This window comes from Dama dama, chromosome 8, assembly GCF_033118175.1.
Source record: "Dama dama isolate Ldn47 chromosome 8, ASM3311817v1, whole genome shotgun sequence".
NCBI lineage: Eukaryota > Metazoa > Chordata > Mammalia > Artiodactyla > Cervidae > Dama > Dama dama.
This window is the reverse complement of record NC_083688.1, coordinates 3,210,030-3,233,406: the sequence shown is the minus strand read 5'-3', so window position 1 is coordinate 3,233,406 and position 23,377 is coordinate 3,210,030. Positions and strand designations below refer to the sequence as shown.

At 53.7% G+C, this 23,377-nt stretch overlaps 1 protein-coding gene across 4 annotated transcripts in view; it reads left to right on the top strand.

Moving 5' to 3' along the window:
* The window catches only part of TMCO4 (transmembrane and coiled-coil domains 4), a 112,199-nt gene that overhangs the window by 47,079 nt on the left and 41,743 nt on the right, over positions 1-23,377 (top strand). For all 4 annotated transcript variants that reach the window (XM_061148061.1, XM_061148059.1, XM_061148062.1 and 1 more), the window contains 7 exons: positions 2,274-2,406; positions 9,771-9,868; positions 10,270-10,413; positions 11,420-11,539; positions 16,091-16,255; positions 17,110-17,246; positions 19,751-19,835. In XM_061148061.1, the coding sequence (XP_061004044.1) occupies positions 2,274-2,406; positions 9,771-9,868; positions 10,270-10,413; positions 11,420-11,539; positions 16,091-16,255; positions 17,110-17,246; positions 19,751-19,835 (882 nt within the window). The remainder of the gene's footprint in view (positions 1-2,273; positions 2,407-9,770; positions 9,869-10,269; positions 10,414-11,419; positions 11,540-16,090; positions 16,256-17,109; positions 17,247-19,750; positions 19,836-23,377) is intronic.

The window sequence follows — 23,377 nt, the reverse complement described above, 5'->3', positions numbered from 1 at the left end:
CTGGTTGGATCTCCTTGCAGTCCAAGGGACTCTCAAGAGTCTTCTCCAACACCACAGTTCAAAAGCATCAATTCTTTGGTGCTCAGCTTTCTTTATGGTCCAACTCTCACATCCATACATGACTACTGGAAAAACCCTTGCTTTGACTAGACAGACCTTTGTTGGCAAAGTAATGTCTCTACTTTTTAATATGCTGTCTACATGTGTCGTAGCTTTTCTTCCAAGGAGCAGGTGTCTCTTAATTTCACAACTGGGAGGATTAGCAGTCACGACTGCAAGCCTGTCGGGTGGCACCCGGCATTTTCAGGAGTACCATGGATGCTGGTTTCCGTCCCTGCAGAGGTCGCAGGAGAAGGAGTCTTCATCATACTGCTGCTTCCAGTCATGAGTGCCCCAGACCTTCTGAGACCAGGGGTTTGCTAGTTAGAACAAGTGCAAAGGCCCTGGGGCAGGAATGAGCTTGTCTTCTTGGTGGGACAAACCCTGGTGCGTGAAATAGGGACCAGTAGAAAGTGAGGTGGGAGAGGGTGGTAGGAAGGGGTCAGATGGTGTACAGCCTTGCAGACCATGGGGGAAAAAATGTGGATTTTATTCCAAGTGCATTGTGGAGTTTCAAGTCGGGAAAGAGAACCTCCCACATTTGTGACTTTTATCTTTCAAGCTCTATGTGGCAAGTAGAGTGTGGGGACAAGGGTGAAAGTGAGGTGGCTGTCCCGGTGGCCATGACAGCAGAGATGGGGCGCTGCGCTCAGACTCGGGGTACGTTTTGGAGGGGCGGCTGTCAGTATTAGCTGGTAGCCTGGGTGTCAGGGGAAGGGCAACAAGAAAAATCAAGAATGATGCCCAGGCTTTTGGCCTGAGCCCCAGGTTGGGCTCTTTATTGAGACAGGATGGGTTGGCCCTTAAGGAGTCAGTTAGTTGCCTGGCAAGTTGTCCTGGGTAGCCCGGGATTCCTGCCCACCGCCCCCGCCCCCCCACCACTCACCACCTGCCTGAAGTAGAAACTCAGCTCCAAGTCCAGCAGTCTGGCTGTCAAGGTCCTTGATATGACCTTTCCACGAGGCTGACATTCCAGAGTCCCTTGCTCAAGAATACCTTGGAAGCTTTTAATCACCTGGCACCTGGCAGTTTATATTCCAGAGACTGAATCACAGCAGCCTTGACCAGTGGAATATGAATTAATGGCTGATTATCATCACCAGCAATTAATCACCGTGGCCAAGGCTTATTAATTTCCACAGCTCTGTTATGAGCTACGTTCAATGGTCTGTGATCCTAGGAGGGAGCAGGGAGCTCCCTTATTCTTGGAACATCAGCTGATCAGTAACCCCAAGACGTGACCTGCTGTTTCCCAGCATGCAGCCAGATCTGCATCCAGGGAGGCAGCTGAGGGCAATGGGACTAGTGCTGCCAGACCGCAGCTCGCTCTGAGGCCCCTCGTTCCGGGGAGGACTGCAGAGCTCCACGCAGCATTGCAGACGCCCAGCAGAGGGGGCTGGTTCTGCGGTATTCGTGGAGGGCTCCTCCTGGGCCCCGGGTCCTCTGCTTGAAACTTTGTGAGATGACTCTCACAATTTCTACTTCCACCTGAGCGAAGGCGAATGACCCCTACCTGGGTCATTAACTGAACATTTATTCTTTACGTCGGGTGCTCTCCTAAGGACTAGAGAACACACAGGTTTATACATACAGGCTTTATACTTCACGGGGAGAGACAAAACAAAAGTAAATGATGTCAGACTTGGGCAAGCTCTGTGTGGAACGATATACAAGGCTGAGGGGTAGAGTGATGTGTGTTGGGGTCAGGAAGGCCACTCTGAGGAGGCATTGGGACAGAGACTTGAAGGAGGAGAAGGAGACCCACAAGATCAGGGGAACAAGCCTCCCAAGTGGTGGAAACAGCTCAAGAGCAAAGGCCCTGTAGCAGGAACATTCTAGAAGGTGAGATCGTGGAGTGGGCCAGGCGCCTTGCAGTCAGTGTGGAATGGGATTTGGTTTTAATCATGACATCACCTCCTTAAACAGCTTTGGGACGTGAACATTTGATCTTTGCTAATTTGGCCAGTGAAAAATGCCACCTTGCTTCTGGTTCACATTTGTAATAGTTACACACTGCTCTGCCCCAGAAGCTGTGCTTCTGTTAAATGGACCAGCTGTCGGGGGGCCCTGCGTCTGGGACATGTCTCGGGTTTGGGTGTCATCCATCGTACTGCGGTGAACATCTCTGTGCTTGGGAGCTGAACTGACCCCCTACTCTTTCTGTCTCTCTCGAGGACACTACGATGCTCGGGCCCGCGTCCTCATCTGCCACATGGCCTCCCTCCTCCGAGCGCCCTTGGAGGAGCTGGACCTCCTGGAAGAGACCTTCCTCGAGAGCCTGAAGGAAACCAAAGAGGAGGACTCTGAGTAAGGGAGCCCGGTGGCCCTGGCCCCGCCTGTCGGGAATAGAGGCCTTCCACTTCTGAGATAGCAGAGTCCAGTTTGCCCCTCCTCCCGCCCATCTGGAATCTCGGATTTCCACTCCAGTGGACTTCTGAGATGTCCACCCATTGAGAGGCCCTGAATGGAGAATCCCGGTGCAGCCCAGACTTGCTGGTGACCTTAGCACGTCACTTGCCCTCTCTGGCCTCCACCCTCGTTTGTAGGACAGGGGGATCGAGCGGATGATCACTCAGAGCCCTGAGTCTGTGCCTTTAACAGCCTGTGGCCCTGACAGCCCACCGCGTCAGTTCTTATGGCGCCTTGTCCGGGGGTCAGAGTGGCCGGGCTTCTGACACCTGTTTATTTTTTGACCTTGGACAGGTGGCCCCCCTTTCTCTAAGCCGTAATATTCTTATCTGCAGAATAGGAATGAGAATAACACCCTCCTAGGGTCCTTGTGGAAAACACACACAACTAATATCAAGTGCTTGGCTCAGGGCTGGCACACGGCAAGGGTTCCAAACCCAGGAGTCCTTACCTTCCCCACACGCCCCCATGCCTGCCAAGGCTGATGGGCTTTGCTCTCTGAATGGTCAGGTGTGTGTTGAGGGAAATTTTCCTGGCAAACTTGGCCAGAGCTCAGCTCTTTGTCAAACACCCTACGCAGGATCTGATCCCAGAGTAATAGATCAGTCCCAGTCACAGCCTAACTGCGTGCTCCTTGCAGCCAGGCACATCTCCCAGCCTTGAGTTTTGTTCAGCCACGAAGGCTTTCTTTGAGCAGCCAGACTATGCCAGTTCAACCCAGCTGAGAATTTAGCTTTGAAGCCAAGCTCAGAACTGGATCTGCCCTGCCCCTGCCCCGGGTTTGTAGGGCAAAGGGAGGGGGTTGTTTCCTTGAGAAAGAAGGAAAGTTAATCTGTTGAAATAACCCCAAAATAGCCTTGTTTTGACTCCCAGAGCTGTGTCAGTAAAGAAAGACCTGGACCCAGGCCAGTGACCATAGTCACAAGGGCTGCCCAGAACCTTTGGATATGTTGGACATTTGTACCATTTCAAGTATGTCTTGAAATGAAAGAAACTCTTAAGGATTGTTTGGAAATCTGTTGTCAGAAAGAAGCGTATTACCCAGAGGTTCTGTTCCGAGAATACCAGTCATGCCAGATCAGGAGCTGTGAAACAGCCCACCTCTGCCACTTACCAGCCATGTGATCCTAGGCAAGTTAATTTCTCTGAGCCTCAGTTTCCTCACATGCAAATAGGGATAATAATAGCACCCTCTTCAAAGGGTTCGTGTGGGGCTTAAGTGAAGTTTCCTCATGTACAGTGTTTCGAGCAGGCCTTGCAGAGTTGTGTGTGTGTGTGTTCAGTTGCCAAGTCGTGTCTGACTCTTTGTGACCCCACAGACTATAGCCTGCCAGGCTCCTCTGTCCATAGGGATTCTCCTGGCAAGAACACTAGAGGGGGTTGCCATGCCCTCTTCCTCCAGGGGATCTTCATGACCCAGCGAGTGAACCCATGTCTCGTACATCTCCTGCATTGGCCTGGGAAGCTCTGCACAAAGTTACTAGTTGATAAATATCAGCATTTGTTACCATACCAAAAGAATTGATGCTTTCGAACTGTGCTGAAGAAGACTCTTGAGAGTCCCCTGGACAGCAAGGAGATCAAACCAGTCCATCCTTAAGGAAATCAACTCTGAATATTCATTGGAAGGACAGATGCTGAAGCTGAAGCTCCAGTCCTTTGGCTACCTGATACGAAGAGCCGACTCACTGCAAAAGACCCTGATGCTGGGAACGATTGAGGGCGGGAGGAGAAGGGGATGACAGCGGATGAGATGGTTGGATGGCATCACCGATTCAATAGACATGAGTTTGAGCAAGCTCTGGGAGATGGTGAAGGACAGGGAGGCCTGGCGTGCTGCAGTCTGTGGGGTCGCAAAGAGTCAGACACAACTTGGAGACTGAGCAGCAACATTGCTGTTATGTCAGTGTGGGGCCACCTTCTTGGGGAAATACTCCACAGGTGTCATTTTTGAAACTAAATTTTAGGGACTTTGGTGACCTCTAGTTTCCATCTGTGGTCTCAGAAAGAATCTGGGACCCAGGGAAAGCCCAGGGACTGGTCAGCCAAGCAGCCTGGTTCTCTGTTTGACTCTGCTGCTGAGTCTTTCTGGCCCTGGGCCCACTGCTTTCCCTCTCTGGCATCAGCACCCGTGTTTTCACCTTTCCAAGAAGAGGATCGAATTGCATGTAGGTGTCTTTTACCCCTGAGGTTTTGTGTTTCTGCAAGGTGAGCTTCTTGGCACCCAGGGGCGATCCTTTGCAGCTGGGGTTCAGGGTGCGATGTCATGCCTCTCTGTTCTAGGGGCCTGTCTGAGCCCTGCGGCCGTCTGAGCCACCCCTCCTGGTTGGGCAACTTCACTTCTCTGTGCCTGAGTGTCTTCGTCTCTAGCACAGGGAGAGTGATCGTATCTCCGTCATAGGGCTGTGTCCAGAGGGTTAAATTAATTCATTCTTATCAAAAGCTTGGAACAGTCCCTGGCACGTAGTAAACAGTGAATGCCAGGCTGGAGGTTGATGCCGAGCCCATCATAGTAACGTGGTCCACATCTGACCTTTACTGAGTGCTCTCTAGATGCCGGCACAAGATACCGGCTCGTTGGATTTTCGCTGCAGTCCCCTGAGGCTTTGGCAGAGGAAGGAACAGAAGGTCAGAGAGTGACATCACTCGCCCAGGGTGCCCAGGTGATCGGAGACACCGTCCGATTCAGCTTCCTTACCCAGTCTGAACGTCACTCACTGCATCCCCTCCGGGCGTGGCTGGGTACCCCCAGTTTCCTCCTTAGTTCTGAAGAAGCCAGCAAAGATCATTCTTCTATGGGCTTTCTGAGCTTTTACTCGGAATGTATCTCTAGACTCCCCAGAGATAAGCACCCCCTCTCTGTTGACTGGAGAAAGTAATTAAAAAAAAAAAAAGAAAAGGGTGGACTTCCCTGGTGGTACGTTGGATAAGAATCCACCTGCCAACGTAGCGGTCACGGGTTCTGTCCTCGGTGTGGGAAGATTCCATGTGCTGCGGAGCAGCTAAGCCCATGTGCCTCACTTAGCCCGTGTGCCTCACTCAGCCCGCTCCAGGGCCCGAGAGCCGCAAGTACCGCGCAGCTACTGAAGCCAGTGCCCCTAGAAGCTCGCACCTGGGGTCCGCAGCAAGGGAAGCCGCTGCAGTGAGAAGCTGCGCCCCGCATCTGGAGAGTAGCCCCCCGCTCTCCGAAACTAGAGAAAGCCCGCTCGCAGCAATGAAGACCCAGTGCGGTCATAAAGAAATAATTCTGGGAAAAAAACGAGAAGGGTGACGATAAGGACAGAAAAGGGGAAGGAACCCCCTCTCACGGGAGATAAGCTGGCCATGAGGGAAATTTCTCTGTGGGGCCGTGAGATGAGCAGTGTGGTTGTCTGCTCCTCACAAGGTAGCTGTGACTTCAGCCTGGGATTTAGCCCCAATCTGCACTTTTGGCTTCAGCTTCTGACAGCTCAGTTGGTAAAGAATCCACCAGCAATGCAGGAGACCTGGGTTCGATCCCTGGGTTGGGAAGATCCCCTGGAGAAGGGAAAGGCCACCCACTCCAGTATTCTGGCCTGGAGAATTCCATGTCCATGGGGTTGCAAAGAGTCGGACACAACTGAGCAACTTTCGCTTCTGTCTTTGGGAGGCTGGCCTGAATTCCAGCTCAAGGTCACTTCTGGCATCCCAGGTCGTGAGTGTGGCCAGTGGCTCTGTGATGGCACAGATGGCCATGGCACCTCACTAGCAGGCAAAGTCAGGAATAGGAACAAGGCTTTGTTTGGATTTAATGTCGTGCTCTGAATTCTCACTTCCCAGCATGGGAGCATAGTAGATGTGACTCACAGCCAGTATCTCCTCTTGTTTAAATTCAGTCAGGCAGGCACCTCCCTGGGATTTGTTCTAATATCCCGGAAGTTTCATTCTTGATGGTGAGTGGCCTGAACTCTGGCTAAATATTTTATTTAGCCAAAATGTATGTGCCCTCTGGTTTTCATAGACATGGATGATGAGCGGGGGAATAGATCACTGCAGTGAGATGTTCACCTCCAAATCTTTCTTTCCGAGGAGCATCTTCTGAGCCCCATCCTGGTGCCAGTCCCAGGGCCAGCCACTGAGGGTGGAGTGCAGGAAAGGTTTGATCTGTGTCCTGAAGGTTCACCCCTGTGATTCTCAAACTTGAGATAACCAGAGAGCTTGTTGCAAGTAGTTCCCTCACCCAGGAAGTAGTGCTTTTAACAACTCCCCACTGGGGATCTGATGTGGTTGATCCAGAACCTACCCTTTGAAAATCAATGGTCTAGAATTCCAGACTAATACAGTACAGAGGGTTAGGAAAGTTTGGAGTAGGAGCAGTTAGGCAACCTTGAGGCTCAGGGCAGGCTTCCTGGAGGAGACGACTCTGGGACGGTGAGTAATGTGTTTATCCAGACAAAGAAAGGTGAGAAGGTCCTTGGCAGCCAAGGGGCAGCAGGAACGCAGGACCGAGGCTTAGGAGGTGTGCCTGCAGGCAGTTTAGTGTTTCTGGAGGGTAAAGTGAATTGATGAACCCTGAGGCTGTGAGGAGGGCAGGGGCAGGTCACAGGGGGCCTGAGTGTCCTGCTGGAGAGGTGACCCCATCCTCAAGGCAGAGGAGGAGCTAGGAGGGAGGGAGAAACGGGCAGACGGTCACGGTTATATTATCCTCCTGCTTGACGTTGGTCACCTTCTGGGGCTATCATCATTTCCAGTCCCAAAGTGAGAAAACTGAAGCTCAGAAAAATCGGGTGAGCTGGTGAGCTCCTGGCAGAGCAGGGCTGAAACCTTTCTGCCCCCAGTTTGCAGAGTGTTTCCCAGGCAGCAATTGTTGAACCAGATACTGCTGGTCGGTCTGCAGAGCCAGCTGCTCGTGACCCCTTAGTGTTCCTCTTGTATGTTCTCCCAGCAGCTGGAATTCCTCCTCAGGCCTTGAACTCTGCTGAAAGCAACTCATTTCCAGCCTTCCCATTTGCCCCAGATGGTGCCAGCAGTTCAGGGCCAAAGTATATCTCCAGCCTATGTTGAGGAAAGTATCGTAACCGTGGAAAGAACGATGAGAGCAATAAACACACTGAATCACTACAGCTTACCAGTTACCGTGTGTGGACTCTCTCCTTTAGCCCCCCCAATACCCCTGGGAATTCAGGGCTATTATTATCCCCTCTTCATGAATGAGGAAACTCAGACAGGATGAGTTATTTGTACCTAATCCCGAGGTTAGTAAGTGGCTCTGTCCGTCAGGATAGGCTAGGTTTTGCTGCAATAACAAATGACCTCCGTGTGTCAATGGCTTACAGCAAGAAAGAGGTGCATTTCTTTCAGGTCAGCTGTGGCTTTAGTCCACACTGACCTGGTCCCAGGATGACAGAGTGATCTTGGTCAACAGTGTTGCTGGTCTCGGGGCAGAGCAGAAGGGGACTTAGCAGGAAGTGGCACAGAGCCCTTCCCCCTACTGGCTGAAGCGGGTCATGGGGCCACTCAGCCCAGCAGGGCAGAGAAGGATCATTTTTCCTTAGAGGGGACCAGCGCAGGGCTTCACCAAACATCTGGAGAGCAGTGATGGCCCACCACAGCAGTGGGAGGCTCCAGGCCTAGTGTGCAGGGTTTGAAACCTGACTGCAGAACCCAGGCCCTTCATCACCATCGTGTGATGGTCGACGCGTGCAGCTCAGCCTCTTCCCGAGCATCTGGGGGCACGCGTTTCAGTCATGGAGAACTGGTTTCCGCTCAGTAGTGAAGCAACCGAGAAGAGCTGGGCTGTACCCCCAGGAGGAGCTTAGGGGACAGTTGGTTGAGGTGAGCGGGCTGATAACCAAAATGCACAGCAGGTCTCTGAATGCCCATCTCAAACCCCACTTCTCCTCGCTAACTGGAGGATGAACTGTGTTGCTAGTACACGTGGTTCAAGAGGCATGAGGTGGGAAGGAAACAGTTCTGATTGAGGACCGCGTGAGCCTGTTTGCCAACACACAGAAGTATCCGCCCGCTGTCCACACTCCATAAAAGTCTATCGATCGAAGGCATGAATTAAATTAAATGTAGTCCATACTGTCTTGGTTCTGGGTCCCAGGATGACAGAGTGATCTTGGTCAACAGTGTTGCTGGTCTCAGGACAGAGCAGGAGGAGACTTAGCAGGAGACTTAAATTCCTCAGTGAATTTAAAAATCTTTACAAACCAACAGCTTCAGGCGGGAGACATTCTTATCCCCCTTTTGTAGAAAGGGCGGACTGAATTTTGGGAGATGGAGCTTCATGGGAGCAGCCTCCGTTTGGGTCCCCACATGCAGGGCCAGCTGTCCGGCTGTTTGCCAGACGTTCCCTGAGCTGATCCCCACTGCCACTCAGAAGCCGGGGACGCTTATCCCCTAGCTCGTCTGTGATACGCGGACAATAAAGAGGAAAACTGCTTCTGGGATAAGATAAGCCATTCGAAGTGCAAAGCACAGTGGCAGTCATGTTAAAAGTCCTCGGTAAATATTAACCCTTCTTTCATTATCACCGTCATCTGCCATTGCTCCAACACTGAGTTGTTGTCCAAACTCCAGGTTCAGTTCAGAGTTCACCCTGGTAATCTCTGCACCCACCCCCCACTCCCGTCTCCCGTCCTGCTCCCTATTGCCCCAAAGCACTGCGGGCCCAACGTCAGACAGGAAAGTTGGCCTTCGAGGTGGGAAGGATTCTCAGGAGTCACCTGACCCCAGTTTCCATCACTGCTTCCCTTTTGCTACGTTTTGTCGCATTCAAATTTCAAGTCCAGATGGTTCTAGCTGTTGCCCCAAAGCCAAGGTCTTCAGCACAGACATTTCTCTAACCCATGTCTGAAAGGGTTATTCTCAAGGGAAATTGCTTTCCAAACATCACAGAGGGAGATAGGCGCAGATGGCAGAGTGTGGGGTGGGGAAGGGAAGAGTGAGGTGATGGAGTCCGTAACTATCTGGTACTCGTCCCGAGTCCATCTGTGTAAAGATACCTTTGTGTTTCTTTTGCTGTCATTGTTATTACTTCTTTGTCTTTTCATTATTCAAATTGCAACCCTGTTAGGACGGATCGACTCGGTAAGTAGCATATCCCACATACTGGGTTTTTAGAACCTTTTCAGCTTTTTAAGACCGTCGATGATGGATGGGCCTGGGGTAACCTTGGTGCCTCGCTCTGCGTGATAGAGCCCGCGGCACGGATGTTAGTTTGGGGGGCTGAGGAGGAGGGGTGGTGTCAATGTTGCCCAGGCACGACTGGCCCTAGAGAGCAACCTCTTGTCCCGCAGGACGGCCGAGGCATCCCGGAAGAAGAAGGAGAACAGGAGGAAGTGGAAGCGCTACCTGCTGATAGGCCTGGCGACCGTGGGAGGCGGGACTGCGATTGGTAAGATGGGCTGGTGACACGTGGCCGGGCCGGCGAGGGTAGAAACGGGCTGGAGGGCGCACAGTCACGATGGACTGCTTGCTCTCTTGCGTGTTAAAAGTCCTCTGTCCTCTCCCACTCGCTCTGGGGAGAAACGCAGACTGCTTGCCGCAGCTCACGCGCTCCTGTGTGGTCTGGGTCCCCCGCACACCACTGCCTCCCAGCCGCCTGCTCGAGCCATCCTGTGCTTCGGCGGCACCGCTAGGCCTTCCCCCGCATCCCTTCTCTTGGTGTCCACTACAAGGGGGATCAGCCGGGGGGGCTGCCTCCCTGCCGCTTGCAGAGGCAGTGTGTTCACGTGTATGTCGGGAGGCCATGCGTTCACGCCCCCATCTCCCCCGTACGGGCGGCTGTCCTTGCAGGCGTCACTGGGGGCCTGGCCGCTCCTCTCGTCGCAGCTGGGGCCGCCACCATCATCGGCAGCGCCGGGGCCGCGGCTCTGGGCTCAGCAGCCGGCATCGCCATCATGACCTCGCTGTTCGGCGCAGCTGGAGCCGGCCTGACAGGTAAGGCTCCAGAGGAACGGCGGCTGTGAGGGGTCTGCGGCCCGGGTGGCCCAGCCCCGTAAGGGACATGCCCAGATTCTCACCAGGGGGACTCCCTGGGAGACGGAGGAGGAGGAAGAGGATGTGGCTTTCCTCTTCTCTGAGTTCCAGAACTTGCGTCAGGCTTCCGCACAGGTCAGGGGAAAGGCCGAGGTTGGGAAACTGCCCCCAGCGTAGACTCTGTAGGGAGGGTCGTCCGGGACCTCTTGTTGCCATCCAGGAAGTTTCCAGGCGGGCTGCCTCAGAGGTGCTGGACCTTCCCCGTGTAAGAGACACATGGCTACTTTTCATCCACCAGCATCACCTGGGCGGGGGCAGGGAGGGAGTCTTTCCAAGTCACATGTGTCAGCAGGCCCCTCATCACACAGTTTCCTGTTCCTCTCCCCAGGTGGCCTGTAGCTTCCCACATTAAGAATCTTGGTTATGGGAACTTCCCTGGTGGTCCAGTGGTTAAGAACTTTGCCTTCCAATGCAGGGGGTAAGGGTTTGATGCCTGGTCCAGGAGTGAAGATCCCATGTGCCTTGTGGCCAAAAACACCTTAATAAAACAGAAGCAGTGTGGTAACAAGTTCAATAAAGACTTTAAAGATGGTCTACATTTTAAAAAATCTTAAAATAAAAAATCTTGGTCAGCTCACACCACTATTACTAAGATGGGTGCACTCCACTCCTGAAGTCCATGGGCAGGAAAAAGATATAGTACCCACTGAATCAGGACAGAGCAGTTGTTTATAAACTTGGGCTCTGAGTTTCAACCTCAGCTCTGCCACTTGGGGGCTCACCAGCCTTTGGAAGCCTCATACTCTCATCTGTAATTAGGGACAATCATGGCATCATTAATGAGTTCAAAAATGAGATGGTTGTTGAGGAGCAGGGTGTGAGTGTGTGAGTACACGGAGCCACGCTGACCAGCATTCCCCAGGGTCCCCAGTCACCCCCATCCTCATTTTTGTACCTGGGTCTTTAGGATACAAGATGAAGAAGCGTGTTGGGGCCATTGAGGAGTTCGCGTTTCTGCCCCTGACGGAAGGCAGGCAGCTGCACATCACCATCGCCATCACGGGATGGCTGGCATCCGGAAAATACCGTGAGGACCGGGGGCAGAGAAGGATGCGGAGTGGGCGGGTGCTGGCTGAGCTGGGTCTGCTGCTGTGGGCCAGTGTGTGTCTCTGGCGGGGGAGGGTAGGAGAGTCCCATTTTTCAGGGGAGGAGACTGAAGCTCAGAGTGGTGAGATAACTTCATCCCATAGTCTTCCCATCCATCCATCATCTGTTTGTCTACCCACCCATCCACATCCATCTGGCCATCTATCCATCCATCCATCTACCCATCCGTCATCCATCCATCCATTCATCTATCTATCCATTCATCCATCATCCATATAACCATCCACCCATCTATCTACCCACCCATCCACATCCATCATCCATCTCTCCATCCATCCATCCATCAATCCGTCTATCCATCCATCCATCATCCATCATCCATCTACCCATCCATCCATTCATTTATCCATCCGTCCACGCACACATCCACCCATCAGTCCATCCTTTCAGCAGGCTTCACAGAGCACACTCTGCCAGACGCTGAGCCAGGCCCTAGGAGTTTGGTGGTGAGCAGCAGTCATGGCCTCTGCTCCCAGGGAACATGTGGTCCAAGGCAGGAGACAGATGACTGAGCAGAGAATTATTGTGCGTGGCACAATAGGGGAGCACAGAGTGTTCTGGGGAGGGAGGGAAAAGTCACTAGAGGTAACTTTTTAGGCTAGGGACTAGCTGGGAATTGGCGAGGTAAAGAAAGAAAACAATGAATACCAAGTGAAAGGGCAGCGTGTCGAGAGGCCTGGTGGTGTAAAAGAAGCACAGGATGGCTAGAGCAGGGGGCTGGAAGACAGGAGTTTGGGTGGGGGCAAATCACGCAGGAGCCTGTGAGCTGTGGCCGGGAGTTTGGACTTCTCCTCGGAACAAATGGAGGTTAACAGAGGACTTTTAGCATGTAAGTGAGAAATCAGTATATCTTGGCTGTGTGACCTCAGGCCATTTACTTAACCTGTCTGTGCCTTGCCTGTTTCATTTACGAGGCAAAGCAGATTATCCTTGCCTTTGAGGGTACTCACAAAGATCAAACAAGGTAACCTGTAGGAGGTTTTTAGTGACATTCCACAAGCATTACTTATTTCCCTTTGCTGCTGTAATTTGAACATGTGTGATCTGGGGGACTTCCAGCCAGGGTGGCCCTGAGGAGTAAAAGTCCAAGGTCTGCTTCCTGCTGGCTCACTGTTGCAGATGCTCATGTGAGGCTCGACAAACAGTTTGTCATCCAGGGAGCGAGCAGGGTGGGCCCGGGAGGTTGGAGCATCCCAACCAGATACACTCAGAGCCTGGTGGGTTCCCAGGGGGGAAGCCACAGTTCTTCTGAATGACATAGCAGGAAGCAGGCGAGAAAATGCCCAGGCTCTGTTGAGAGGCTTTCCTGGGCCCCAGAGTCTCACTGGTGAGGCTCACCCCGGCCAGTCCTTGCACGGCAGCCTCTGGCATTGGCACACCTAGCGCCCTGAGTCAGGCACTTCACCCACTCGCCAGGAGCCTGATGTTCATTACCTCCCATGACCCTCTGAGGCAGAGCTTTTCTTTCCCTGATCTGGATGAAGAGGAAACCTAGAGGGGTCACATGGCAGGCAGGTGGCACCCAGGATTCCACCCCGGGCCTCCCGACCCAGGGTTCACGGGCTCCTCTTCGTTTGTTTCATGGTCCTGTCTGTGCCACGGAAAGACCACGATAGGAAGGAAGGACGAAGAGTCTAAGGGAAGGAATTTGCAGCTCTCACCAATGTGAAAAGCAAATCTTTTATGGTTTTACCCCCTGGGTGAGTTGGCTCCAGGTCAAAGTCAAGCTCATCTGGGGCGGGTGGAGGGGAGGAGATTGTCTTCAGTGCTGTCCTGCAGCAGCCTCGTGCAGTATGCAACCCGGCAGAGGGGGCGGTTATAAGAAATGCAGCCGAACTAGATAGACGAAGTTCTGGAGGGAAATATCACCTGCCTCCTTGACGCCAGGAAGGAAGTCTCATATCCTCACAGGCTTGCTTCTGCCTGTGATGGGAACAAACAGGGTTTCCTAGGTCTGCCCCTTTGTTAAACAGGATTGTGTGTAATCAGGGTAATGGCCTAGTAGCTCGCCGCTGAGCCAGGCATTCTGCACACATTGGCTCACGTAGGCCCTCATGTCAAGCCACAAAGATGGGCATCATTAGCACCCCCATTTTACAGATGAGGAAACCGAGGCTGATGAGGGCTGCCCAGAGTGGCCTTGCTAGTCCAGGACTAAGGCATGGCTCACCCGCTTTCTGTCTGGCTCTGTGGCCCATGTTCTTGGCCACAGGGTGAGAGAATGCAGGAGAGCGCTTTATGGTTTACATAATGCTTTCACGCAGCCTATCATGTGATCCCCATGACCCTCGTTTGTCAGATGCCCGCTTTCCATTCTGACACCTGCAGAACCCAAGGCTCAGAAAGGCAGTGTGCCCTGCTGCGAGCCTTGGGACCAGCAAGCTGCCCAGCTGGGTCCAAAGCCTGGGCCAGCATCACAGCCCACCACGCACACACATGCACACACACATATGCGCGCGCATGCACATATTCACACACATGTGCATGCACATACGTGTGCACAAATACATGCCTGCACACGTGTACACGCTTACACACCTACATGTACACACTGTTGTGTAATACATGTACACACATGTGTGCATGCATACATGTATATACATGCGCAGACACATACACGTGCACATATTTACGCACAGGTACACACATGTGCATGCACATACATGTTTGCACATACATGCACACATGTGTGCGCAAATACATGTCCACACGCATGAACACACTTACATGCCTACATGTACATACTGTTGTGTGATACATGTACACACATGCATACATGTATATACACGCACAGACACATGCATGCACACACGCACACAATCTGCCCACATCCTCTCCTAGGGCTGGCCTCCTTCTCCTCCGTAACTAGAGACAGTTAATCCCTGAGCTGCTGCAGAGCTCTGCCTGGGTCCCTGCAGAGAGGGGGAGCAGCCCCGCAGGGGTCTTTGTCAGCAGAGCCCCCCCAGGTAGGGACGAGGGCTTTGGGTTGGGCAGGTCGAGACACCTGGCTGAGCTGGAACCCGGAGGCAGTGGGAAGCTGCCTCCTCCCTTCTTTCATTCATCCTGCTTTCGTGAAACTTTGCGAATCGAGTGCTTGGCAGACGGGCTGCGGGAGAGACAGACACCAGATGAGGCAAAAATAAATGGATAATCATAGACCATGATGAGAACTCAGGGCAGGAAAGCGCAGGGTGTGTGAGACCCATCAGAGGGCCAGAGGAGATTCCCTGGAGATAAGGCAAGCGAGCTGGAAGCTCATAGAAAAATAAGGATGGAAGGTCACTTGGGCCACAGGCAGAGATGCACAGGGCTCTTCCGTGCTCCCATGGCCCACAAACCAGTGACTCCGTGAGGTTTGCACAGTCCTCTCCCTCCCTGGGCTGAGGGCTTATCTGGGTGGCTCAGTCTCCTGCATTGTAAAATAATATAAAATTATCCCCTGTAATTGTGGGGCTCCATTTCCCAAGCTACGTCGAGGATTAAATCAGAGAGTTCCATGAGAAAACCCTCAGTGCAGAGCTGCCCAGCACTTGGTACCTGCTCACTGCACATTTCCTGCAGTGATCAGGGTCTGTATCCTCAGGGTCAGGCTCCAGGCCTGGCGTAGTCTAGGTCCCCGGTTACTGTCTGTGTAGGAATGAAACAGAACAAAGGAATGGAATCAAAAGCTTGTGTTTCCAAAGGGTAACATGATGAACAGTGAGGCTGGGAGGAAGGCAAGGGCCAGGTTACGGGGGCCCTGAGTGTCCTGCTGGAGGGGGCCGCTACCCTCAAGGCCGAGGGAGGACCAGAAGGGGGGAGGGATGCCAGCGTCATTGTTATCTCCTGCTTGGCGCTGGGCACGTGGTGCTCTCATCACCCTCCCATTTCCAGTCCCTCGGTGAGAAAATTCAGGCTCAGAAAAGCCGGGGGAGCCAGGGAGCTCATGGCAGAGCTGGCCTCAAAGCCCTCTGCCTGCAGTTTGCAGAGCGTTCCCCAGGTGGTGTGAACGCGAGGCAGCTGGTTCAGGGAGCGAGCCCGTGTGGCCCGTGTGTTCCTCTTGTAGGCCCTCAGCCCCTTGATGCCAGAGTTACTGCAGAGAGCAAGGCAAGAGCCCTTTACAAGCATCATCATTGGAATACTTAATTCTTATAGCTACTCAGTGAAAGGAGATAAGTAGTGATCTCCCCACTGGACTGCTCCGCAGAGCGAGGCTCAGCCGGGGATGGGGGCCCCCCGGTGCTCAAGGTCACCAACGACCTTGCTGAGGAACGCAGGAACTGGGTCTCACCCCAGCCCGCCCGCTCACAGGGCAGCCCTGTGCTCCATCTGGGAGCACACCTGCTCTGCTGTCAACTGCTGCCCGTGGGCAGGGGTGGTCCTCCCGTCTCCCCCACAAGGGTGAGTGGGCCTCTGTCCCTGCCTGTCAGGGAAAGTGGGGGCCCCCTCCAGCCCAGACAGGAGAGACCCCACCTGCCCACGCTCTCCCCAGGCACCTTCAGCGCCCCCTGGGCTGCCCTGGCCCGCAGCCGCGAGCAGTACTGCCTGGCCTGGGAAGCCAAGTACCTGATGGAGCTCGGCAACGCCCTGGAGACCATCCTCAGCGGCCTTGCCAACATGGTGGCCCAGGAGGCCCTGAAGTACACGGTGTTGTCTGGTGAGCCTCCCTCTCCCACACCAGCGGCATGCCCACCACTCCCAAGCCCCACACTGGTTCTGTGCCTTTGCCTGCCTGAGGCCCCCAGGGAGTCAGGCACTGTGCCAGCCCCTCGGTGACCCTGTCTGTGACATGGTCACTATGGTCTTCATAGGGAGGAAGTAGGTAAACAGCCAATCACATTATCTCCTGGTGTATCAGTTAGTAGCGGCCATGTAACAAGCCACCCCATAACCCAGTGACCTAAAATAGCGGTCATTCATCACAGCGGCTCAGGAGTGCTGCGGCTTCCTGTGGCTGATCTTTGCTGGGCCTGCTCATGCATCTGTGTGTCAGCTGGCCACCCACCGATGTGGCATTGTCTGGGGCGACCAGGGTGACCGGGCTCTGCCCCATTCGTCTCTCCTCCCCTCCTGGGGTCACAGGCTAGCCCACACCCCCAGGAGAAGTGCACCAAAGGCACAAGTCCATTTCAGGCCTCTCGTCCAGTAGCGTCTCATTGGCCAAAGCAAGTCACGTGATGGAGCCTGGTGTGGACGGGCAGGGGGCGGGGGCGGGGTTATGGGCAAAGTGGGAGGGATTCAGGGTGGCGTGATGGACTGGGGCCATCTCTGGAATCTCACCCATGGCAGATGTTTGAACCTAAGAGATCTAGTCCACATGTCAGAAATGTGTGAGCTTCCATTTTTTTCTGTGCTATTGAGCCGTTTGACAGCACTTGGCAAACTTACAGATCCCAAGTTAGAGACTGCAGGCGTTCGCTCGGGCATCCAGTAGCCAGCCAGTCACTTCCCCAGAAGGACCCCCCGACCCTCACCCCGACTGCCTTCATCACCAGTACCCCTGCTCCCCAGGCATCGTGGCTGCCCTGACCTGGCCTGCCTCACTCCTCAGTGTCGCCAACGTCATTGACAACCCCTGGGGCGTGTGCCTCCATCGATCGGCGGAGGTCGGCAAGCACCTGGCCCACATTCTGCTCTCCCGGCAGCAGGTACCCGGGACTGGCTGGAGCGGAGGTGGGAGGGAGCGGGGGAGCTGACTGGTGGGCGGATGTCATCCCTAAGATGAGCCCACGTGGGGATAGCTCGGTGGCTTTAAAGGGTCTGCACTGCTCCTCCAGCTCAAGTCACAAAAGTGTCCTAGGAGGACTGCCCTGGCTTAAGACTCTGCGCTTCCACTGCAGGGGGCCCAGGTTCCATCCCTGGTTGGGCAGTGAAGGTCCCGAATCATGTATGGTGTGTCTGCCCCCTGCAAAAGTGTATCATGGGACGGGCCAGTAAGAATTACAGGCTATGCCTCTCTAACAAGTAACCAGGTGAGGACTGAGTGTCAGAGGCCTCTGCAGGTGAGGTCAGGGTCAGCTCTTCCTTCGAAGATGTCTGCGGAGCTACCCTCTGAGCATGTCTCCGGTGGTCCAGATACCACGTAAAACCATCAGGGTTCCATCCACATTCCAGACAGTCAGAGGCAGGAAGGTACAAGTGAAAGGCCAGGAAGATCCCACACACCTCGGGGAAGCTAAGCCCGTCGCATCCCTTGGCCAGGACTCAGTCCTGAGGCCAGCCCTGGCTACAGGGAAGTTGGGGAAACTTAGTTTTGGGGCTGGGTAGCTATGGGGGAAAGGGGGCGAGAAAAACTCAGGAGTTTTGCTACCAAGGGTGAAGGGAAAGTGGCTCTTGGGCAGTGACTGGCAGCCTTGACCGCAGAGGCTGGAATATGATTCAGTGGAGAGACTTCGGTGGAAGTAAATGGAGGTGGGGCAGCAAGGATTGGATGCACATATTTGCCCAGAAACAAGGGAAAGGCGTAGAGTGCTGAGGCCGGCTGGTCCAATGAAACTCACTTGCTCCTGCTGTCTGCTTCCATGTATGTAGAACCTGTAGTCACACCCCTCTCCTGACCTTCTTATCCAGGTCTCCCTTTCTACAAGTTCTTTAGTCAGAAAATTCCTCTGTGCATCTAACTTGGAGCCCCCTGTTTTTTTCTTTACGTGTTTTTTTGTTATTTGGCTGCCTCGGGTCTTCATTGTATCCTGTGGGATCCTTCATCGTGGCACGCAGACTCTGGTTGTGGTGCGCAGACTCAGCAGTCGCGTTGCACAGACTTCGTTGCTCTGAGACATGTGGGATCTTAGTTCTCCAACCAGGGGTCAAAGCTATGCTCGCTGCATTGGAAAGGATGCTTAACCCCTGGACCACCAGGGGACCCCATGGACCATAACCCACCGGGCTCCTCTGTCCATGGAATTTCCCAGGCAAGAGTACTGAAGTGGGTTGCCATTCCCTTCCTCTAGGGGATCTTCCTGACCCAGGGTTCAAACCCGGGTCTCCCGCACTGCAGGCAGACTCTTTACCATCTGAGCCACCAGGGAAGCCTTACCAGGGGAATCCCTTTTTACGTTTTTTTATTATTATTATTATTATTGTGGTAAAAGTCACATAATATGAAACATACCACTTTAACCACATGTAACTCTGCAGTTCAGAGGCACTCAGCACTGTTGTGTAACTCTCACCATCATCCAGCTCCTGACTTTTTCACCTTCCTAGACTGAAACTCTGACCCCATGAAACACTAAGTCCCACCCCCCTCCCCTCCGCCCCCCACCCTGGCCCCTGGATCTCTGACTCCGTGAATCTGACTCTCCCACCTTGTATAAGCAGACTCAAAGAGCGCTTGTCTGCACCTACCATATGTTGGAATGCATTCTTCAGTTCAGTTCAGTTCAGTTCAGTCACTCAGTCGTGTCCGACTCTTTTCGACCCCATGAACCACGGCACGCCAGGCCTCAGCTCTTCGCATGAGGTGGCCAAAGTATGGGAGCTTCAGCTTCAGTATCAGTCCTTCCAGTGAACACCCAGAACTGATCTCCTTTAGGATGGACTGGTTGGATCTCCTTGCAGTCCAAGGGATTCTCGATGCATTGTTAAGGTTAACTTAATGTATGTCCTACAAACAGAATGTACTTCTGCCCCACCCCACCCCCAGTGCTATACAGTAGGTTCTCATTAGCCTTCCATTCTATACGTAGCAGTCTCCTGTCTCCTCTCCCAGTTTAAGGCCAACATTTCACACCCCGCTTTCCTATCCAGGAGCAGAACAGTTTTCTCCCCCTGCCACGTCACCCTTTGCTGCCTTCTCCATCGCATCGGGGGTACCTCCCGCCCCCTTTCCCAGCTCCAGAAGGGCCCCCCTTCACTGCGGTCGTTTGCTGCATGCAGGTAGACGGGGAAGGAGAGACTGGGTGATGGTTTGAGACAAAGCGGAATGAACCCAGTGAAACACTGCCTGTCAGCCTTGGAGGAGGCCGGTTTGCAAGCAGGGGCCCTCCTGCGTAAACGCCTCTCCTGGTGGAGACATCCGAGGCCGGGGTCAGGAGCGGCACAGCCACGATGCATGACGTGCAAGGCCGCTGCTGACAAGTGTGCAAGGGCCGCCGTCGTCAGGGCTGCTTTTCTGGAACTGCTGTGCACACCCATGTCCCTTCTCCCCCAGGGCCGGCGGCCTGTCACCCTGATCGGCTTCAGCCTGGGAGCCAGAGTCATCTACTTCTGTCTGCAGGAGATGGCTCAGGAGAAAGGTAAGGCTGGCTTGTTACAGGTGAAAAGCCTCCCTGAGTCCGTCCCCCAGGCTGAAGGTTCCACATCGGGGGCCTGAAGTCTTGTGACTGTGTTCCCAGATCTTAGTTAAAAGCTTAAAATAGTTTGAAAAAGAAAACATGGTTACTTGGAAAATTGTTTATTTCTTCCGTATGTAAACTAGAGTGAATGTGAGATAGTCCTACAGGACTGGCCCTAGTTTTCTGATGTGTGTTGTTGTTTTTTGTTTTTTTACTTATTTATTGATTTTGGCCGTGCTGGGTCCTCATTACTGCATGCGGGCTTTCTCTGGCTGCGGCTTCATTGACGTGCGTGGGCTTCTCACTGTGGCGGCTTCTCTTGTTGCAGGGCTCGGGCTCTAGAGCAGGCTCAGTAGCTGTGGAGACGGGCTTAGTTGCCCTGAGGCATGTGGGATCTTCCCAGAACAGGAATCAAACCTGTGTCCTCTGTGTTGGCAGGCAGACCGTTAACCCCTGGACCGCCTGGGAAATCCTGATATGGGTTCTACAGTGGGGGAGGAGGGGGTGGGAGGACTCTGCAGTTGGGGTGTTGGCAGGACCGCGTTCCCTCCGAAGGCTTGGGGGAGCCTCACCTCCTCCAGTGCTGGCCGTGCCCCGGCCTGTAGCTGTAGATGCGACGCTGCGCCCAGGCCTCGTCTTCGTCACCTTCTCCTTTTTGTCTTCTCTCCTCCCCGAAGGACAGTTTCAGTGACTTTAGGGCTACCTGCTCAAATCCAGGATGACCTCGTCTCAGGTGCATGCACGTGCGTGCTCAGTCGTGCCTGACTCTGTGACCCCATGGACTGTAGCCTGCCAGGCTCCTCTGTCCATGGAATTCTCCAGGCAAGAATACTGGAGTGGGTTGCCGTTTCCTCCTTCAGGGGGTTTTCTTGACCCAGGGATTGAACCCACATCTCCTGCGTCTCCTGCACTGGCAGGCAGATTCTTTGCCACTGAGCCACCTGGTCCAATTACCTGTGTGTGATGTCATTACTTCTGCAAAGACACTTTGTCCAAGTCAGGTCCCACTCACAGGTTCTGAGCGCATAACTCGGTGGGGGAGGGGGCACCGTTCTGCCCACCACGGACACCTGTGGGAGCGCGGCATGCCATTCAATGACATGCTTTCAACGTGCCGGCAGCGGAAAGCTTGGCTGCCCCTGCCCCAGCCCTGGGTGGGTGAGGCCTCCAGGACTGAACGCTGGTTTGAGACAGATCTGTCAGCCGGGGCTGCCCTGGGGACCCCATGGACTCTAGCCCGCCAGGCCCCTCTGTCCATGGGAAGAATACTGGAGTGGCCTGAGAATTCCCTTCTCCAGGGGCTTCTTCCTGACCCAGGGATGGAACTTGGGTCTCCCACATTGCAGGCAGATTCTTTACCCTTTCAGCCACCGAGGAAGCTCAGATCAGCAGGGTGGAGCAGTGCGTTCTGTCCACAGTGGACGAGGAGGGGAGCAAACATTTGCCAAATGGTGACTTGGACTCTGACTCTGGGGTTAGGAGGGCGTGGGCTTTGCAGGCCTGAGACCTGGGTCCGGGTCCTGCCTCTGCCCAGCTGGGGAACCTGGGTTGGGTAAGGATGCAGCCTCGCTAGTCCATCTCTCCACTTGTAACGGGAGGTTCATGTCACCTCTGGGCAGTGGCAAAGGGCAGAGAGCATGGCAGTCTGGCTGCCGGCCCAGTGCTGGCTCCTGATCCTGTCCTGGCCTTCAGGCTGAGATGTCTCTGCCAGTGCAGGGGGGCCGTGCACCCACCCCTGCTCTCTGCAGTTGCTGCCCGCCCCTCCGGGAGGTTGTCATCCTCTGTGCCATCATCATCTTGCTCCTTTCCTGGTCATCCATCCCCCAACCCATGCAGCAGACCATCCGCCGGGCTCCTCAGTACCTAGATGTACTCAGTACTCCTCAGTACTGAGCAGCTCAGTACTCAGCAGTTGTTGAGTCGCTCAGTCGTGTCTGACTCTTTGTGCCCCTGTGGACTGCCGCACGCCAGGCTCCTCTGTGCTCTGCTGTTTCCTGGAGTTTGCTCAAATCCAAGTCCATTGAGCCTGTGATGCCATCCAACCATCTCATCCTCTGCCTCCCCCTTCTTCTCCTGCCCTCGATCTTTCCCAGCATCAGGGTCTCTTCCAGTGAGTCAACTCTTTGCATCAGGTAATCAAAGAACAAGGCCACCTGGATGACGTGGTCTTATTAACAGGACCGATTCTCAATTCAGAGGAGAAATGTATACCTTTGGCTCCAGTGAGCATCAGTACTTGTTAGCTTCAGAACATTAATACAAGCCAACTCTTCAATTCCCCGGCTGGACAAATTGGATTCATTTCCATTGACCATTTGTCCGAGGCTATCAGAAGTGAGATCGACCATCAGCTGCCTCTGGCAAGTGAGGCTGGAAACCAGGGGAAGGAAGATGTTCTGCCTCTCCGCCTTTGCAGGGCTGGCTCCCAAAGCAGCTTCCTTCCGGCCGGTTTCCTGGTCACTGCTTCCTCCCTTGGATCTTCACTGCCAACCAGTAAGAACTGGGGCTTTGGTATCAGGCAGACCTGGATCTGGGTCCCAGGTTTGTCACTGATGAGCTGTGGGACCTCGGGAAAATCACTTAACCTCTCTGAGCCTCAGGTTCCTCATCTGATGTGGGGTTTGGTACACTCACCTTGGAGGCTCTTCGAGAGATTAAAATGAGACCATGAATGTGAAAGTACCTTCCACAGGTTCAGTTCAGTTGTTCAGTCGTGTCCAACTCTTTGCAACCCCGTGGACTACAGCATGCCAGGCTTCCCTGTCTATCACCAACTCCCGGAGTTTACTCAAAACTCATGTGCATCAAGTCGGTGATGCCATCAAGCCATCTCATCCTCTGTCATCCCCTTCTCCTCCCACCTTCAATCTTTCCCACCATCACGGTGTTTTCAAATGAGTCAGTTCTTCGCATCAGGTGGACAAAGTATTGGAGTTTCAGCTTCAGCATGAGTCCTTCCAGTGAATACTCAGGACTGATTTCCTTTCGGATGGGCTGGTTGGATCTCCTTGCTGTCCAAGGGACTGTCAAGAGTCTTCTCCAACACCACAGTTCAAAAGCATCAATTCTTTGGCGCTCAGCTTTCTTTATAGTCCTAGTCTCACATCCATACGTGACTACTGGAAAAACCATAGCTTTGACTAGATGGACCTGTGTTGTCCACAGATTAGGTTCCATTAGTAAACACCTGTTCCTCTAAACTTTAACATGAGGGCCTACTACACATGGGGAACAATGGTGAGTGTCGAGTAGGTAGAAAGTGAAAGTGAAAGTCACTCAGTCGTGTCCAACTCTTTGCGACCCCATGGACTATACAGTCCATGGAATTCTCCAGGCCAGAATACTGGAGTGGGTAGCCTTTCCCTTCTCCAGGGGATCTTCCTGACCCAGGGATGGAACCCAGGTCTCCTGCACTGCAGGTGGATTCTTTACCAGCTGAGCCACCAGGAAAGCCCACGGTGCTTGTCATTTTACATCTACTTTCTGGCACACATGTTAGACCC